At 37.5% G+C, this 14422-nt stretch overlaps 2 protein-coding genes across 2 annotated transcripts in view; one reads left to right on the top strand and one right to left on the bottom strand.

The window, feature by feature from the left end:
- ppp1r9a (protein phosphatase 1, regulatory subunit 9A) overlaps nt 1–14422 on the top strand; it is a 425367-nt gene that overhangs the window by 347008 nt on the left and 63937 nt on the right. The gene's annotated exons all lie outside the window — the stretch shown is intronic.
- LOC132815699 (serum paraoxonase/arylesterase 2-like) overlaps nt 8099–14422 on the bottom strand; it is a 66764-nt gene continuing 60440 nt past the window's right edge. The window contains exons 8-9 of the mRNA XM_060824773.1: nt 13397–13525; nt 8099–12448 (exon numbers count right to left, since the gene is read on the bottom strand). Of these exons, the coding sequence (XP_060680756.1) occupies nt 12281–12448; nt 13397–13525 (297 nt within the window). The 3' untranslated portion in view covers nt 8099–12280. The remainder of the gene's footprint in view (nt 12449–13396; nt 13526–14422) is intronic.

Below are 14422 nucleotides of genomic sequence, written 5' to 3'. Positions count from 1 at the left end.
AAGTTTCAGTTTACCACTTTGAAGGTATTTTAGTGGCTGAAATTCTTAGTTCTAATGCAATCTTGCATTAAAATTAAGCAGCAGACAAGTGTGGGCATTTAATTAAACTAATTTAGTGGATTTGTTCAAGGCCATTTCTCTGTTATCAGAGATTTGCAGTAATTCTGTTTGCAGATGAGTTGCTAAAGTTTAGTTTTTTGGATATGTGATCCTGATAAGTTTTATTGCTTTTGATCCAAAGTGTATCAGACTAATTCATCTGTTAATCCAAAGATTTATTAATAAAACTTAATTATTAATGAAGAGGAACATATGTACTAAACATAAAACAGGTTTGCAGTTCAGTACAGCCAGTTTAAATAAGTTGAATCTAAACACAATTTGGTCTGCTGATCTGCTCAGAAAAGTGCTATGATATTCCGCACTTGTATTTTCTGCTTTTGTACTGCTTGTATTTGTCCTTCTATATTTCTGTTTTCCAATTATTATTTCTTCCATTACAGTTTCCATTTTTTAGGTTTCCATACAGTTTCCAACAAGCAGGTACCCATTGATAAACATTGAAACCTGAAGAAGGAATAGTAATGTTAGAAGCAGCAGTTCATGTAATGATTGTGCAACTAGCTATCAATACTTCAGCCAAAACGATGTACAGTCTTTAAAGCAATCACTCCCTTTGTCCATGAGTTACTGATCTGAGCAGAACAGTAATAATCAGATTAACCTTATTCTGAGGTATTAACCTTCCTTTTCTAGTTGCAACAATGATTTTTTTTTTCATTTCACAATCCCATTTGTTGCAATAGGAGTTTGTCATGCTTCAAAATTTGTCAATGTACATAAGTTTAAGTGTGCAAAATCCTGCAAATTAACAACTAATATTAGATAATTTGTCTGAAATGTTTTTAAACAAGTGCCATAGAGATGCCTCTGTTGTATGAAAGTCCTGCTGGTAAATATTCCATGTTGACCACTAAAGTGAAAACTATAAAAGGGCAGGTAACAAATTGCTGAGGCTATACTCAATTTAGTAGTTAACTTAATCAACTAGTCTGGTATTCTTTTGGGACATTTTCTGATGTAGAAAACTATTATCCTATTAAATACTTTGAAGCTGAGGGGAATTAAACTGAAAATTAACTTTGTATACAATTACTCTTAAAATAAATAAATCTAACAAGGTGGAGATGATGATCCATAATAGGAAGGTACGATGAATTGCCTGCACAGAATGAGGGATTATTTGGTATTTAACATAAACTGTATTAAAGGATGTTGTATTGGTGATTTTACCTTTTTCTGAATTGTGTAACAGTTAAATCATTTTGAAACAATACAGTTGGTTACATGTAGCTCAAGAATGACTGGGCAGCTAATGAAGAAATGCACTGAGGATATTGAAATTGTTTTAAATTGCTTGGGTGTAATTTCTATTTGGATTACCTAAGCATCACAAGATGGAGGAAATTACTTTGAGTAAAATATGTACAAAAAGCATGGCTTGGTGTCTGATATGAACACCTATTCACAATGCTCCTCTAATTGCATGATAATGAAATCTTAGTGCCATGCCTGAACCTAGTCGTCTATGCTTTGTGATGTACTGTATTCCTACCTAGTGTTTACAAAATTACATTCCTCAATGTTTTATTTCAATGTTCATGACTGATGGGAGCTCTATAATGCCTAGTTTGTCCTTCTCTCCTCAATTTAAAATGACTGTGATGAGCTAATATTAGTTGATGTATATAAAGAATTTGCCAGTTGCCAAACCGTAGCATTGTTGTCTGACAACAAATGCATTAAAAGTAACAAGAATTGAAAAGTCTTAATTGTTTATTTCACATGTTATGTTTCACAATTTTTTCACCACATTATTCATAGTAATCTCTTCTATTCTAGGATAATTCCAAATTAACTTTTCTTAATAATCATGGCTTTATGCTTATATCCGTTATGGATATTTACAGCAGTTTTTCTGTGCTACATTTAAATCATTCCATTTGCCACATTCTCAGTTGCAGCAGTACCACAAAAATTCCACAACCTACTTTGCTGTTTGCTGTAAACTAAAAGATGTTGAAATGATGACAGAAATTGCATTTCACCTATGTCAAGAGAATTGTATTTATTTTAAAAGAAAATCTGAAGTTCGGGGAAATGGACAGGAGATCCTGATCGTGCAATAGATTGCAAATTCAGAAATGTTATGAAATAATAATCCAAAGCTAGTTTCCCTGAGCAAAGTTGATGTTCTGGAGTTCCTTTGGATGTTCAAGATTTTGGATGGTTAAAGAACAATTCCACAACTGATGGATAAATTCAGTACATTTCAGGTTTAATTGCAAAGGGAGTCTCAACAACTATTCAGCTTCTCAGCAAGAGATGTGAAAAGTTGTTTGGGCTGACTTTGTGTCAATGTCAGCTCAAGGTCAATTTCATGGAATTTCACAAGACGGTTTCCCGAGCAATGTTTCTCGTACAATTTTCCACAGCTCACTTCATGTGAGTATGCACCAGGTTAACATTCAATCTTGCAGAAGCAGTAGCAAAATACTCATCAGAGCTGGAACCTTCCAGCATTCACCTCACAGATGCCATATTTAAACCCCAGCTATGCACTGTCAAATATTGCCAATCCAGTCTAAAGTAGCCACCCAGATCAGTGCAATGTCCATGGTCACTGGCTGTACTAAGCTTAATGACCTGGGTTCAATTCCAAACTTGGATAACTGTGGAGCTTGCATGTTCTCCCCCTACCTGTGTGAGTTTCTGCCAGGTGCTCTGGTTTCCTCCCTGAGTCCAAAGATGTGCAGGTTAGGTATATTGTCCATGGTAAATACAGGGATGGGTCTGGATGAGATGTTCTTCAGAAGGTCAGTTTAGACTCAATGGCCAAATGGCCTCTATCTGCACAGTAGGGAATCAGTGATTCAATGCCTTGTACCCACTCCAAAATCCCCCCAAAATTTTTAACCTTTCCAACCCTAATGTGCTTGTCACTTGGACACCTCCCCATCCTTCCTGAGTGTTTTTTTTAAGATTAGATTACTCACAGTGTGGAAACAGGCCCTTCGGCCCAACAAGTCCACACCTACCTGCCGAAGCACAACTCACCCAGACCCATTCCCCTACATTTACCCCTTCACCTAACACTGCGGGCAATTTAGCATAGCCAATTCACCTAACCTGTACATTTTTGGATTGTGGGAGGAAACCAGAGCACCCAGAGGAAACCCAGGCTGACACCGGGAGAATGTGCAAACTCCACACACAGAGTCACCTGAGGTGGGAACTGAACCCAGGTCTCTGGCGCTGTGAGGCAGCAGTGCTAACCACTGTGCCACCGTGCTGCCCAATCCCCTGACTGATTCCCAGTCATGCCTCTTGACCTTGAGTGTTCATTACTGCCAAACCTAACAAGCTGCTTGTCTATGTCTACACCAAAAGGCAAGGTAATGATACTCTGAGCATTCAAGTCAGTGCAAAAGTCTGAATGTGTTAAGAATACATGTTAACAGTCCTGAACTGCACCCTGTTTACCGCATGGGCTGAATGACTGTCCATGTGCACAAAGCAGTCTGTCAACATTGCAATGAAAGGTGTCAGTGATCCCCAAAGCGCTGTTTTGAAGTACTGAGCTGTATTATAAGTGAGTTCCAACAGTGAGGTTGCTGTTTTATGATGCCAACTTTCATGGCAGAGGATGCAGGTAGTTTCTGCCCTTGAACATGCCCTGTTGGTCAAGATGGAGGACCAGAGAAGATGCCAGTGAGCTACAAATAACTGTTCAGAATTCATGTCAGCAATTGTCACCATTTAGTTTCTTTCCACTGCCTGGAAAAATAGCAAACTACATATAAACGACATGGGATTCAGCAATAATGAGATGCTAATACTTGCAAATAGGTCTCAAAACACACTAGAGAAATTCTCATCAGGCCATTAAAACTTTGGGTGGCAAATGAGACTTTTTTCTCAATGTTGAGATTCTAATTTTTCCATTCAACATATTTTCCCAACTGACACAATGCTCATGTAATTCAGGGTGAATGAAAATTCCATCCTTTGAAACAAATGGAAGGAGTTAACATAGCTATTAGCTTTTATGAGAGGTGCAGTAATTTCTTAGGTTATGAATTAATTGGAATCTTCTTGCCCAAAACATTTTATAATTCCAGTTCATGAAATCATTGATTTAACTCTGGAAATATTGCTGCCAGAGTATGTGGTAACTTCACTATGCATCTCAGAAATTGATTAAGAATTGGTGCATTACTTCAATTAGATTTTTTTTGATTTAGACATATCAATGCTGAAAATGTTTTAATGAGCTTTGGATTATAGGTGGCTGTTTTGTACACTGCTGTTTTGCTTGGAGTTTGACACAACCATGAATGTCCAAATCCAGAGATATATGACTTTAAAATAATGTGATAGTCCCACTTATTTCCTTTCTTTGTCCTTCCAGGTGTTTAGAAGTTGTGGGTGTGTAAGGTGTTCCTAAAATATGATGGTATTGCATGCTGTAAATGGTAAATATTAGAGCAGTCACAAAATATGTCAATAGAACTGGAAGTTCAAGCTACTTATTGAGGTTCAGATCAAGTGTTCTAATTCATGTAAGAAGAATCTAGGTCAGGTTTGGAAGAAAAGGTAGGAGCTATAGTGCCCCTTAAAGTAGGAAAGTGAGGTAGAGAGGTGAAGAGGTTTTGGAGTGAATTCCATAGTCTAGGGCCCAGAAGAGTTTCAACTCTAAATTGTGTTGAGTTTTAGTTCAAGCAGCCCATTTTTAGTGTATTCCATCACACTCTATCTTGTCCTTCAAAGACAGTAGAAAAGCTTTGGCAATCAGAATATAAATTACATGCCAGAGAATTCACAGCCTTGCATTTATCCTAAATAATGTATACGAGGCTAGCAAATAGTGAAAATTGACAACTAAGCATAGTTGTTCAGTGACTGTGGTAGGTCATCATGCTCAAAGCATTAAGGGAGTACTGTATTATTAGCTTTCAGCTGGGATGATAAACCAAGGTATCATGGACACTATTTCAAATATGAAGGGAATGAATTCAAGGGTCTTGGCCAATATTAATTGTTCAACCATCTTGAAACTAATTTATTATATGTGAGACTTTGCTGTGCACAAATGGACTTAGATTTTCCAGACTACAACAGCAACTGCACTGCAAAAAGTACTTAAATGGCTGTGAAGTGTTTTGGGATATCTGAAATTCTGACTTCAAGATACACTTTAACAGAATATTTCAAAATTGTTCACAAACATAGTTCCATATCCTGTTGTAATATTTGATACTTTACTTAAGGTTATCTAATTCATGGCTTGTTTGCTAACTAAACAAATAAAGTATAAGACTCTGTATTCAAGGTTGTTGAAGGAGCAACACTCCGAAAGCTAGTGTGCTTCCAATTAAACCTGTTGGACTATAACCTGGTGTTGTGTGATTTTTAACTTTGTACACCTAGTCCAACACCGGCATCTCCAAATCAAGGTTGTTGAAGCCATTGAATCAGTTCATATGTCAACAACTATCTAATAAAGATTACCATTTCAATTTAAATCCATTAACAAACCAAACTTCAGAGAAAGCAGACCACCAAATCTATTACCACAATAACCTTAAAGTACAAACTAGCACTTGCTGTGCCATAGCCAAGCACTAAAAGCAAAGGTTTGAGGAGATTATTGAATACTGTTGGTATTTATGCTATCAAAGTCGTGATAATTTCTGTTCAAAAGAGCAAGGTTGACAATACATGGATTATTGCAAACTTGTTACAGAAATCATATACTATTCTTATAATTGTTGCCAACTTTCAGAGGCATATTTATTTTAAATGATCAAAAACCTCAAGGAGAAAGCATGCACTAAATTCAGACTTGCACTAAAAATCAAGCATATTTAATACAGTTCCTTCCCTTTAATTCAAAAGGTTTTTTTAAAATTAATTACTGATCATAACTATGTAGACTATGCAAGAATCATTGCATTATCCACAAATAATACCAACATTATGTTTATGTCTGTATATTATAGTTAAATCTAACTAAAGGGCTATTCATGTGGTAATTTGCTTCTACAACTAAACTGTTAACCAACTTGAGTTGATACAAGGACTGTCATTTGAATCTTTCATGCAGCATAAACATAACTTTATTTATGTAACACATCTAATGTATCAAAGCAACTGTGATTCACAAAGCTATTGCAATAGTGATGCTAATTAATGTAAGAAGAATCTAGGTCAGGTTTGGAAGAAAAGGTAGGAGCTATAGTGCCCCTTAAAGTAGGAAAGTGAGGTAGAGAGGTGAAGAGGTTTGGAGTGAATTCCATAGTCAGGGCCCAGAAGAGTTGAAACAGTTAAAACTGGTACTCAGAGACAAGAATTGAGCAATGCAGATCATTGAGGATTGAAATGGAGAGAAATGAGGACTTTGAAAACAAGGGTGATGTTTAAGTTATTGTTCTGCCAAGAGAAAGTCAGCCAATGTGAATGAAGGTGACCAGTACTTGACGTGAGTTAGAACAGTAGCGACAGCAATTTGGATGGCCACAAGTTACTGGACCATCGAAAATGCAAGATCAGCCAGGAGTTCTTTGGAGTTAAGTGCAAAGGTTTCAGTAGCAGCACATCAGCAGCGGGACTGGGGAGGAGTTGGATGATTTTACAAATGTGAAAATAGAATCAAAGAATCCATACAGTGCATAAAGAGACCATTCAGCAAATTGAGTCTGCACCAACCCTCCGAAGAGCATCCCACCATATCCCTGTAAACCTCTGCATTTTCTATGGCTAAACATCTAACTTGCACATCCCTGGACACTGAGTAATTTAGTATGGCCAATCCACCAAACCTGCAGACTTTTGTGGAGAATGTGCAACTGCCAGACAGACAGTTGACCAAGGTTGGAATTGAATGTGGATCCCTGACGCTATGAGGCAGCAGTGCTAACCACTGTGCCACCCTTCATGTGAGACATTATGCTTAAATCAGAGGAAGTGTGTTTAAAAAAAACCTATTTCACAACTTACAAGAGTTTGCTGCTAGAATTATTTAATTCAGATACACATTCCAAGGGTAAGAAAACTTACCTTTTTCATTTAAAACTTTGTGATCACAGGCAGAAGAGAATATATAAATTCTGTCCATTTGCCAAAACATTGATAATGAAATATAGCAATGATAAAACATCTGTGATTGATATCATTACTTCACATTTTGTTATGCATGCATTGAACTTCATCTAGGAAATGTACATTCAATGTTATTGCCAAAGTTAAAAAGAATTATTAAAACATACTATGTACCTGGAATATTACCACAAATGTTCAGACCTCAAGAGTGAAGAAGAAAAAAGTAAAATGAAAGGCTTTACAAGGATGAAGTGTGTAAATGCAATAGTTAATGTAGAACTGAGCAATCCCATGAAGGAAGGACTCAGGTTTGACCTACAACATATGCATTGGCCAATTTCAGCTCAACTAGTAGGAAAATAATAACAATTGGCCTTAGAATTCCTAACTTATGGCTGATCTGAAAGAATCTCTACCTCCATTGCTTTAGAACTTTTGACATAGTCTTCCCTAATGAAAATGTATCAACCTCAGGTTTGAACATTTCAATTGGCCAGGTTTCAAGAAATTTTTGGGGAATCACTGTCCACTACATACATTTACACAGATGGTATTTTGGATTAGAAGTTCATCTCAGAGTGAAAAATTGTATTAAGTTTTAAACAGTTACCTGAGATGGAGATGTGGGCTAAGGGAGCTAAGTTTCTGATTTTGCTTTTCCCAAAGTTTACTTGGAGGACATTTCTCCTCATCCAATACATGTTGGACAAACAGCTTGATAAATTATTGTCAGAGGTGATGATTATTAGTGTAGATGTAAAAATGACACTTTTTGGTGATGTTTCTAAAAAGCAGCACATGTATGAGAACGAGGAAAGGACCAAAAAAATGTATCCACATGATACTGTGGTAACTGGTAGCAGGAAGAAAAGCCATTGCAATTGGTTATCTGGCTAAAGTTAGATAGGTACCACAACAAATCACCAGGAGACTCTGGTACAAGTGACAATTATTTATTCATGTGCACTCAGGAGAGCCAGTCTTAAATATTCTAAAACTGAACTCTAGCAAAACCCCAGAAGTTATCATTTGTACATTTTACTTATTCAATTTCAAATTTGATCAACTTAACAGCTGCAATCAAGATGGCAGCACCAGCACAGTAGGTAGCATTTAGGCTAATCCAGGCCAGCTGCATTCTTCTCCACTTTCCTTTTTGTCTCTTTTTCTTCATCTTCCTGATGTCACAAGGATGCCAGAGCGTTGTGTCGGCAGTGACTCCTAGCTGCAGTACTGCCTGGAGCATGGACTCTTTTAGCAGTGATGTTGGTGCTGAGAGCACGGCTTCTGGCTGCAGGGAGCCCGAATTGGGGGCCTTGCAGAAATCCTGGAGCTATGTTTGGGATTGCAGCCGATGAAGATGAACTCTATTTAAGTACTTTGCTTTAATTCTTTTGTACATCAAAATGGCCCCGGATTGTGGTGACAGAACATGTTTCACTGTATTTCCCTAAATATATGTGACAATAAATTGTTTGTTCCTTCATTCATAACGTACATACTAACTCAATTTCTCCCACAGTTGCATACATTAGGCACAGTTAATGTCCACCCATGATATTCCCCTTATCCGGATGATTGTGCTATCTAGGCTGCATTCACATTTCTGTCACGCACTCATGCAGCCTGGATCTTTACCATCTGCTTACATTTTTAATACAAACACATCTAATTGAATTTGTATTTAACCCTCTCAGCTTTAGCTCTTTCATCAACAAGGTGGAAAATAGTGGAAGAAAGTGGTGTGATCAAGTGTGTCAAAGATTGCAGACAGGTCAGAAAGGAAATGGGTAAGTTTACTTTCTTCATAGTGATTTAGGATGTCATTTGTGACTGTGAGACATTTTGGCATCATGGAACAGATGGAATCCTCATTTGAGGCACTGAAAAGGAGTTTTAGCCATTATGGGCATTGACCAGGGTGTATCGTCACTTCCCAAAGACTTGAAATGAAAAGGATCTTAGATCTGGTGTAGTAGTTTGCAAGGAAGAAGGAATTATTTTTCTTCAAACAGCAAGGTAATGAAGGCCAATTTGAAGATGGTAACAGTAACTAAAACAAGATCAGTAACAATATCAGCTAAAAAGGAGCCAAGTACATTGACACAGGTGAGTTTCATGGACAGAGTACACCCAGGAGAGGACACTAGCAGAGAAACTTGGTAAATGAGACAAATTCAGGGCAAGTTACAAGGAGCTTCAGAAGGAGGAGGTGGCAGAGGCAGCCATCTGAATTGCCCCAATCCTGGTGAAAAGTCTGAGATTCACATCCTTTCAATTGATAGGAAATTGAGATAAATGTTTATTATTTTCAATACTACTAGCATAAACTTATATAAGGACTTAGCAATTATAAAGTTATGAAAGCAGAGCCAGCTAAAGTGAATTGGAAAATTAAGCTAAGGGATACGTTAGTGGAGATACAGTGGCAGACATTTAAGGGAATATTTCAAAGTAGATATATTCCAACAAGAAATAAAAATTCCAAAGGGAGGAATCTGTGGCCAACAAAAGCAGTGAAACAAATGGCAGGTCAGAAGTTGGGACACAACATAAGAAATAAAACAATGAGAAAAATTTAAAACATTGTAAGAATTTCTATAGGTGGTTTTCAGAAAATGGAAAACCAGAGTAAACATTAAAGAAAGCAAGTCCAGGGGATTGGTAATGAAAAATAAGAAGATGATTGAAGAATTGAACAGGTATTTTTAATCAGTCTTCACTGTGGAGGGTTGAAATAGCATCCCAGAAATAGCTATAAATCAGGAAATGAAAGGGAAGCAAAGGGGAACTAAAGAAAAATGACAATCACTAGATAAATGGTACTGAGCAAATTGTTGTATCTGCTGGCTGGACTGATGGACTCCATCCTTGGGACTTAAAAGAAGTGGTTAATGTGATAGTTGGTGCATTGGCTTCAATTGGGGAACTGGTACAATGCTATACCTAGATGTCGAGAAGGTTTTTGATAAAATGTCACACCAAAGGTTATTACAAAAAATAAAGTCATGATGTAGGGGATTTAGGTATAGATAGAACATTGACTAACAGGAAACAGAATAAGCAGAAATAAACCTTTTTTAGAAAATAAAAAAGTGAAGCGGTGCTACAGGAATCAATGCTGGGGGCCTGAACCTTTTACAATTCATATGAATGATTTGGATCAAATGTGTGTTTGCTAAATTTTCCAATGATGCAAAGTAAGTTGTGAAGAACATATAAAGAGGCTCCAAAGGTACATAGGTCAGTTAAATAGTAGGCAAAGATCTGGCAAATTGAAAATAACGTGGGAAAATTCGAAGTTATTCATTTTGGCCAAAAGAACAACGAAGAAGCATTCTTTCTAAATGTTACAAGATTGCAGTCATCTGAAATACAGAGGAATCTGGGTATTCCAGGGTATTAATCACAAGAAGCTTGCAGGTACTGCAAGTAATTAGGATGCTGACAGAATGTTTTATAGAGCATCAGTGAAACTAATCTCAAGTACTATGTATTGGTCTCATTTTTTAAGAAAGGTTGCAAATATATTGGAATCAGCTCAGGGAAGTTTACTTAGACTTATACATGGATGGGTGGGCTCACTTATGAGGGAAATTTGGACAGGCTATGTTTGTACGATTGGAATTTAGAGTCAAAACGTGTAGTGCTGGAAAAGCACAGCAGATCAGGCAGCATCCAAGAGTCGTCGGAGCAGAAGATACAATGTTTCAGGCAGAAGCCCTTAATCAGCAATGCTCCTCGGATGCTGCCTGACCTGCTGTGCTTTTCCAGTGCCACACTTTTTAAGACCATAAGACATAGGAGTGGAAGTAAGGCCATTTGGCCCATCGAGTCCACTCCGCCATTCAATCAAGGCTGATGGGCATTTCAACTCCACTTACCAGCATTCTCCCCGTAGCCCTTAATTCCTCGTGACATCAAGAATCTATCAATCTCTGCCTTGAAGACATTTAGCGTCCCGGCCTCCACTGCACTCTGCCGCAATGAATTCTACAGGCCCACCACTCTGGCTGAAGAAATGTCTCCGCATTTCTGTTCTGAATTGACCCCCTCTAATTCTAAGGCTGTGTCCATGGGTCCTAGTCTCCTCGCCTCACGGAAACAATTTCCTAGCGTCCACCCTTTCCAAGCCATGTATTATCTTGTAAGTTTCTATTAAGTCTCCCCTCAAATCATCTAAACTCCAATGAATACAATCCCAGGATCCTCAGCCGTTCCTCGTATGTTACACCTATCATTCCAAGGATCGTCCATGTGAATCTCCGCTGGACACGTTCCAGTGCCAGTATGTCCTTCCTGAGGTGTGGGGACCAAAACTGGACACAGTACTCGGGCCTAACCAGAGCTTTATAAAGTCTCAGTAGCACAACGGTGCTTTTATATTCCAACCCTCTTGGGATAAGTGACAACATTGGATTCGCGTTTTTAATCTTTTTGACTCTGATCACCAGCACCTGCAGTCCTCACTTCCTCCTAGCCACTGGAATTTAGAAGAGCACAAGACAATTTGATTGAACATACAATATCTTGAGGGTACATAACAGGGTGGATGTGGCAAAGATGTTTCCTCTTTTGGGAGAATCTATATCTAAGGGTCACTATTTGAAAATAAAGCATTACTCATTTAAGACAGTGATAGGGAAAAATGTTTTTTCTCAGAGGGTTATGAATCTTTGGAACTCTCCTCGAAAGGCCATGGAAGCAGGATATTTGAATAGTTTTAGGCAGAGGAGAATAGTTACTTGATAGTAAGGGATTGGAAGAAATAAGGTTTTGTGGTTATAATCAGGACAGTCATGATTTTGTTGAATTGTCACAGGACCACTCCTCTCTTCCTTCCACTCCTCATAACATATGTTTACATATATTTACTTCTACTAGAACTGAATGCATTTGGCATGCCCTAAATTTTAGACCTTCTCCTAAAACTCTCTAATCATAAAGGATATTTTACAAAAAAAATTACATCCCGATTTAATTCCATTTTAGACACAAAATGAAACCACTATCATTGGCACTAATGTCACAGTCTAAATGAAAGGAAGTATTACAAATCTTTTATTCACTGTCTGAACAGAGAACATTCCCAGCTGTAAAAGCACACATCAACTCATAGTTATGAGTTATTAAGGTCACAGTGAAGTGCTTTGTGGAAGATTGTGCCAATAAGCAATTTTCCTTCATAAGCAATGGCAACTGATGAGCCTTGGAGAACAGAGTCATTGTTCAGATACACTTGGGTCACCTTCGGGTTCTCAGATAGAATGTTTTCGATTTTTATTACCTGTAAATAAAGATAAAAATTTATTTAACCAAAACAACTCTCCATACATTGTAGCCCACTGAAAAAAAAACCTGTTTTTCTAGGTGATGCCATTACCAAGCTGAAACGTGGCCCCTCTAGTTTTAATAGGCATGTAAGTACATATTGTTTTCTTCAGTTCAAGATGATTTAAGTGCAGCTAAGAGTTTGTCAAACAGAATTCATTGTTCCTCATTGAACACTTACTTAAAACATCACTTCTACATAGACTTACTTTGAAATTATTTTCATCTATTTTACTCAGATTTGAATAATCTTTAAAACAAATACAGATATACATTTATTATAAAAGCTCTTTCATTGTAATATTTATATATTATTACCAAGGGGTTCCTATGGCATGGTGGTTGCGCCCTCACCTCTCAGACAGGGAGCCCAGGTTCAAATGCCATTTGCTTAATCAGTATCATTACATGCCTGGGTCAGATGTCACACGACACTGGGTTATAGTTCAAGTTTATTTGCAATCACAACCTTTCAGAGCACAGCTCCTTCGTCAGATGAAGAAGCAGTCTTCCAAAAGCTTGTGATGTCAAATAAATCAGTTGGACAATAACCTGGTGTTGTGCGACTTTTGACCTTGTCCACTCCAATCCAATACCAGTCCTTCCATGTCTGAACTATTAGAAATATATAGAATAATGCCAATATACTGTAAATTTTTAAATAAAGAGACAAAATATCAGGATTGATTTATATTTTGCAATTTCAGAGGTGTGAGTTCCTAGCACAAGATTTATTTTAATATTTATAGACCTGAAGCAGGGAATACAACTAACGGTATATTGAACTGTTCAGCATGGCAGATGCTATGAAGGTAGCATCCCCTGATTGAGAATAATTTAAAACTAAAGCAATTCAACTCATCAGAAAGAAAGTTACATTTTTCTCAACATTTACATAACTAACCTCAGATCCTGGGCCATTTTCAGGCTGGTAAAAGAATATTTTCCAGCAATTGGGACAACACCCAACCCACACATCTCCAGTCTTGGGATCCACCTCCAGGTTGTCTGGTACAGTTTCCAAATGCAAAATCTTCACAGAGAGTAACCAACATTAAGATTAATGTGACAACTTTAAGTTTGATATTAAGCATTGTTGTATATTTCAGGCTTAAATGATTTGTGACGGTCTCATACAAGTCCCTGTGAACACAAAATTAACCTAAGCTAACTTAGCAGATGTCAACTTGGTGAAAGAAATTATTTTATTGTGCTAATAGTGAGTGGAATTTTGTGCAGTTGTCATAAACTGATCAGTACTGATTGAAATTTCGAGCTTTACATTGTATGCCATTACTGGCCAAAGCTTCAACTAAAACAATACCTTGTGCAAAATCCAATTCTAACCAGGGAGATGTTTTCTGAAACATGAAGTAACATCATCTTAGAATGTTTGACCCTTGCATTGAAAAACATGAAACCATTCAATCTAAATCTGCAGTCTCCCTGTCTGCTTACCTTCCATCATATTTTCACCTAAGGTACTTGTCTTTTTTTATCATTTTCCCCATATTTCCTGCACTCTTCATCACCCAATATGATTAAGTTCCCAAGCCTGATGTATCTCAACAGTGTCTCACTATTTGCAACCATTTCAGAACACTACAGGAAGGATAGAAAGGGAGGCAAAAGAGGAGAGGGAGTGGCATTTTTGATAAGGGATAGCATGACAGCTGTGCTAAGGGAGGATATTCCCGGAAATACATCCAGAGAACTTATTTGGGTGGAACTGAGAAATACGAAAGGGATGATCACCTTATTGGGATTGTATTATAGACCCCCCAATAGTCAGAGGGAAATTGAGAAACAAACTTGTAAGGAGATCTCAGCTATCTGTAAGAATAATAGAGTGATTATGGTAGTGGATTTTAACTTTCCAAACATCAACTGGGACTGCCATAGTGTTAAAGGTTTAGATGGAGAGGGATAT

Source organism: Hemiscyllium ocellatum, chromosome 5 (assembly GCF_020745735.1).
Source record: "Hemiscyllium ocellatum isolate sHemOce1 chromosome 5, sHemOce1.pat.X.cur, whole genome shotgun sequence".
NCBI lineage: Eukaryota > Metazoa > Chordata > Chondrichthyes > Orectolobiformes > Hemiscylliidae > Hemiscyllium > Hemiscyllium ocellatum.
The sequence above is the reverse complement of the archived record's forward strand: the minus strand, read 5'-3'. Positions and strand labels throughout refer to the sequence as shown.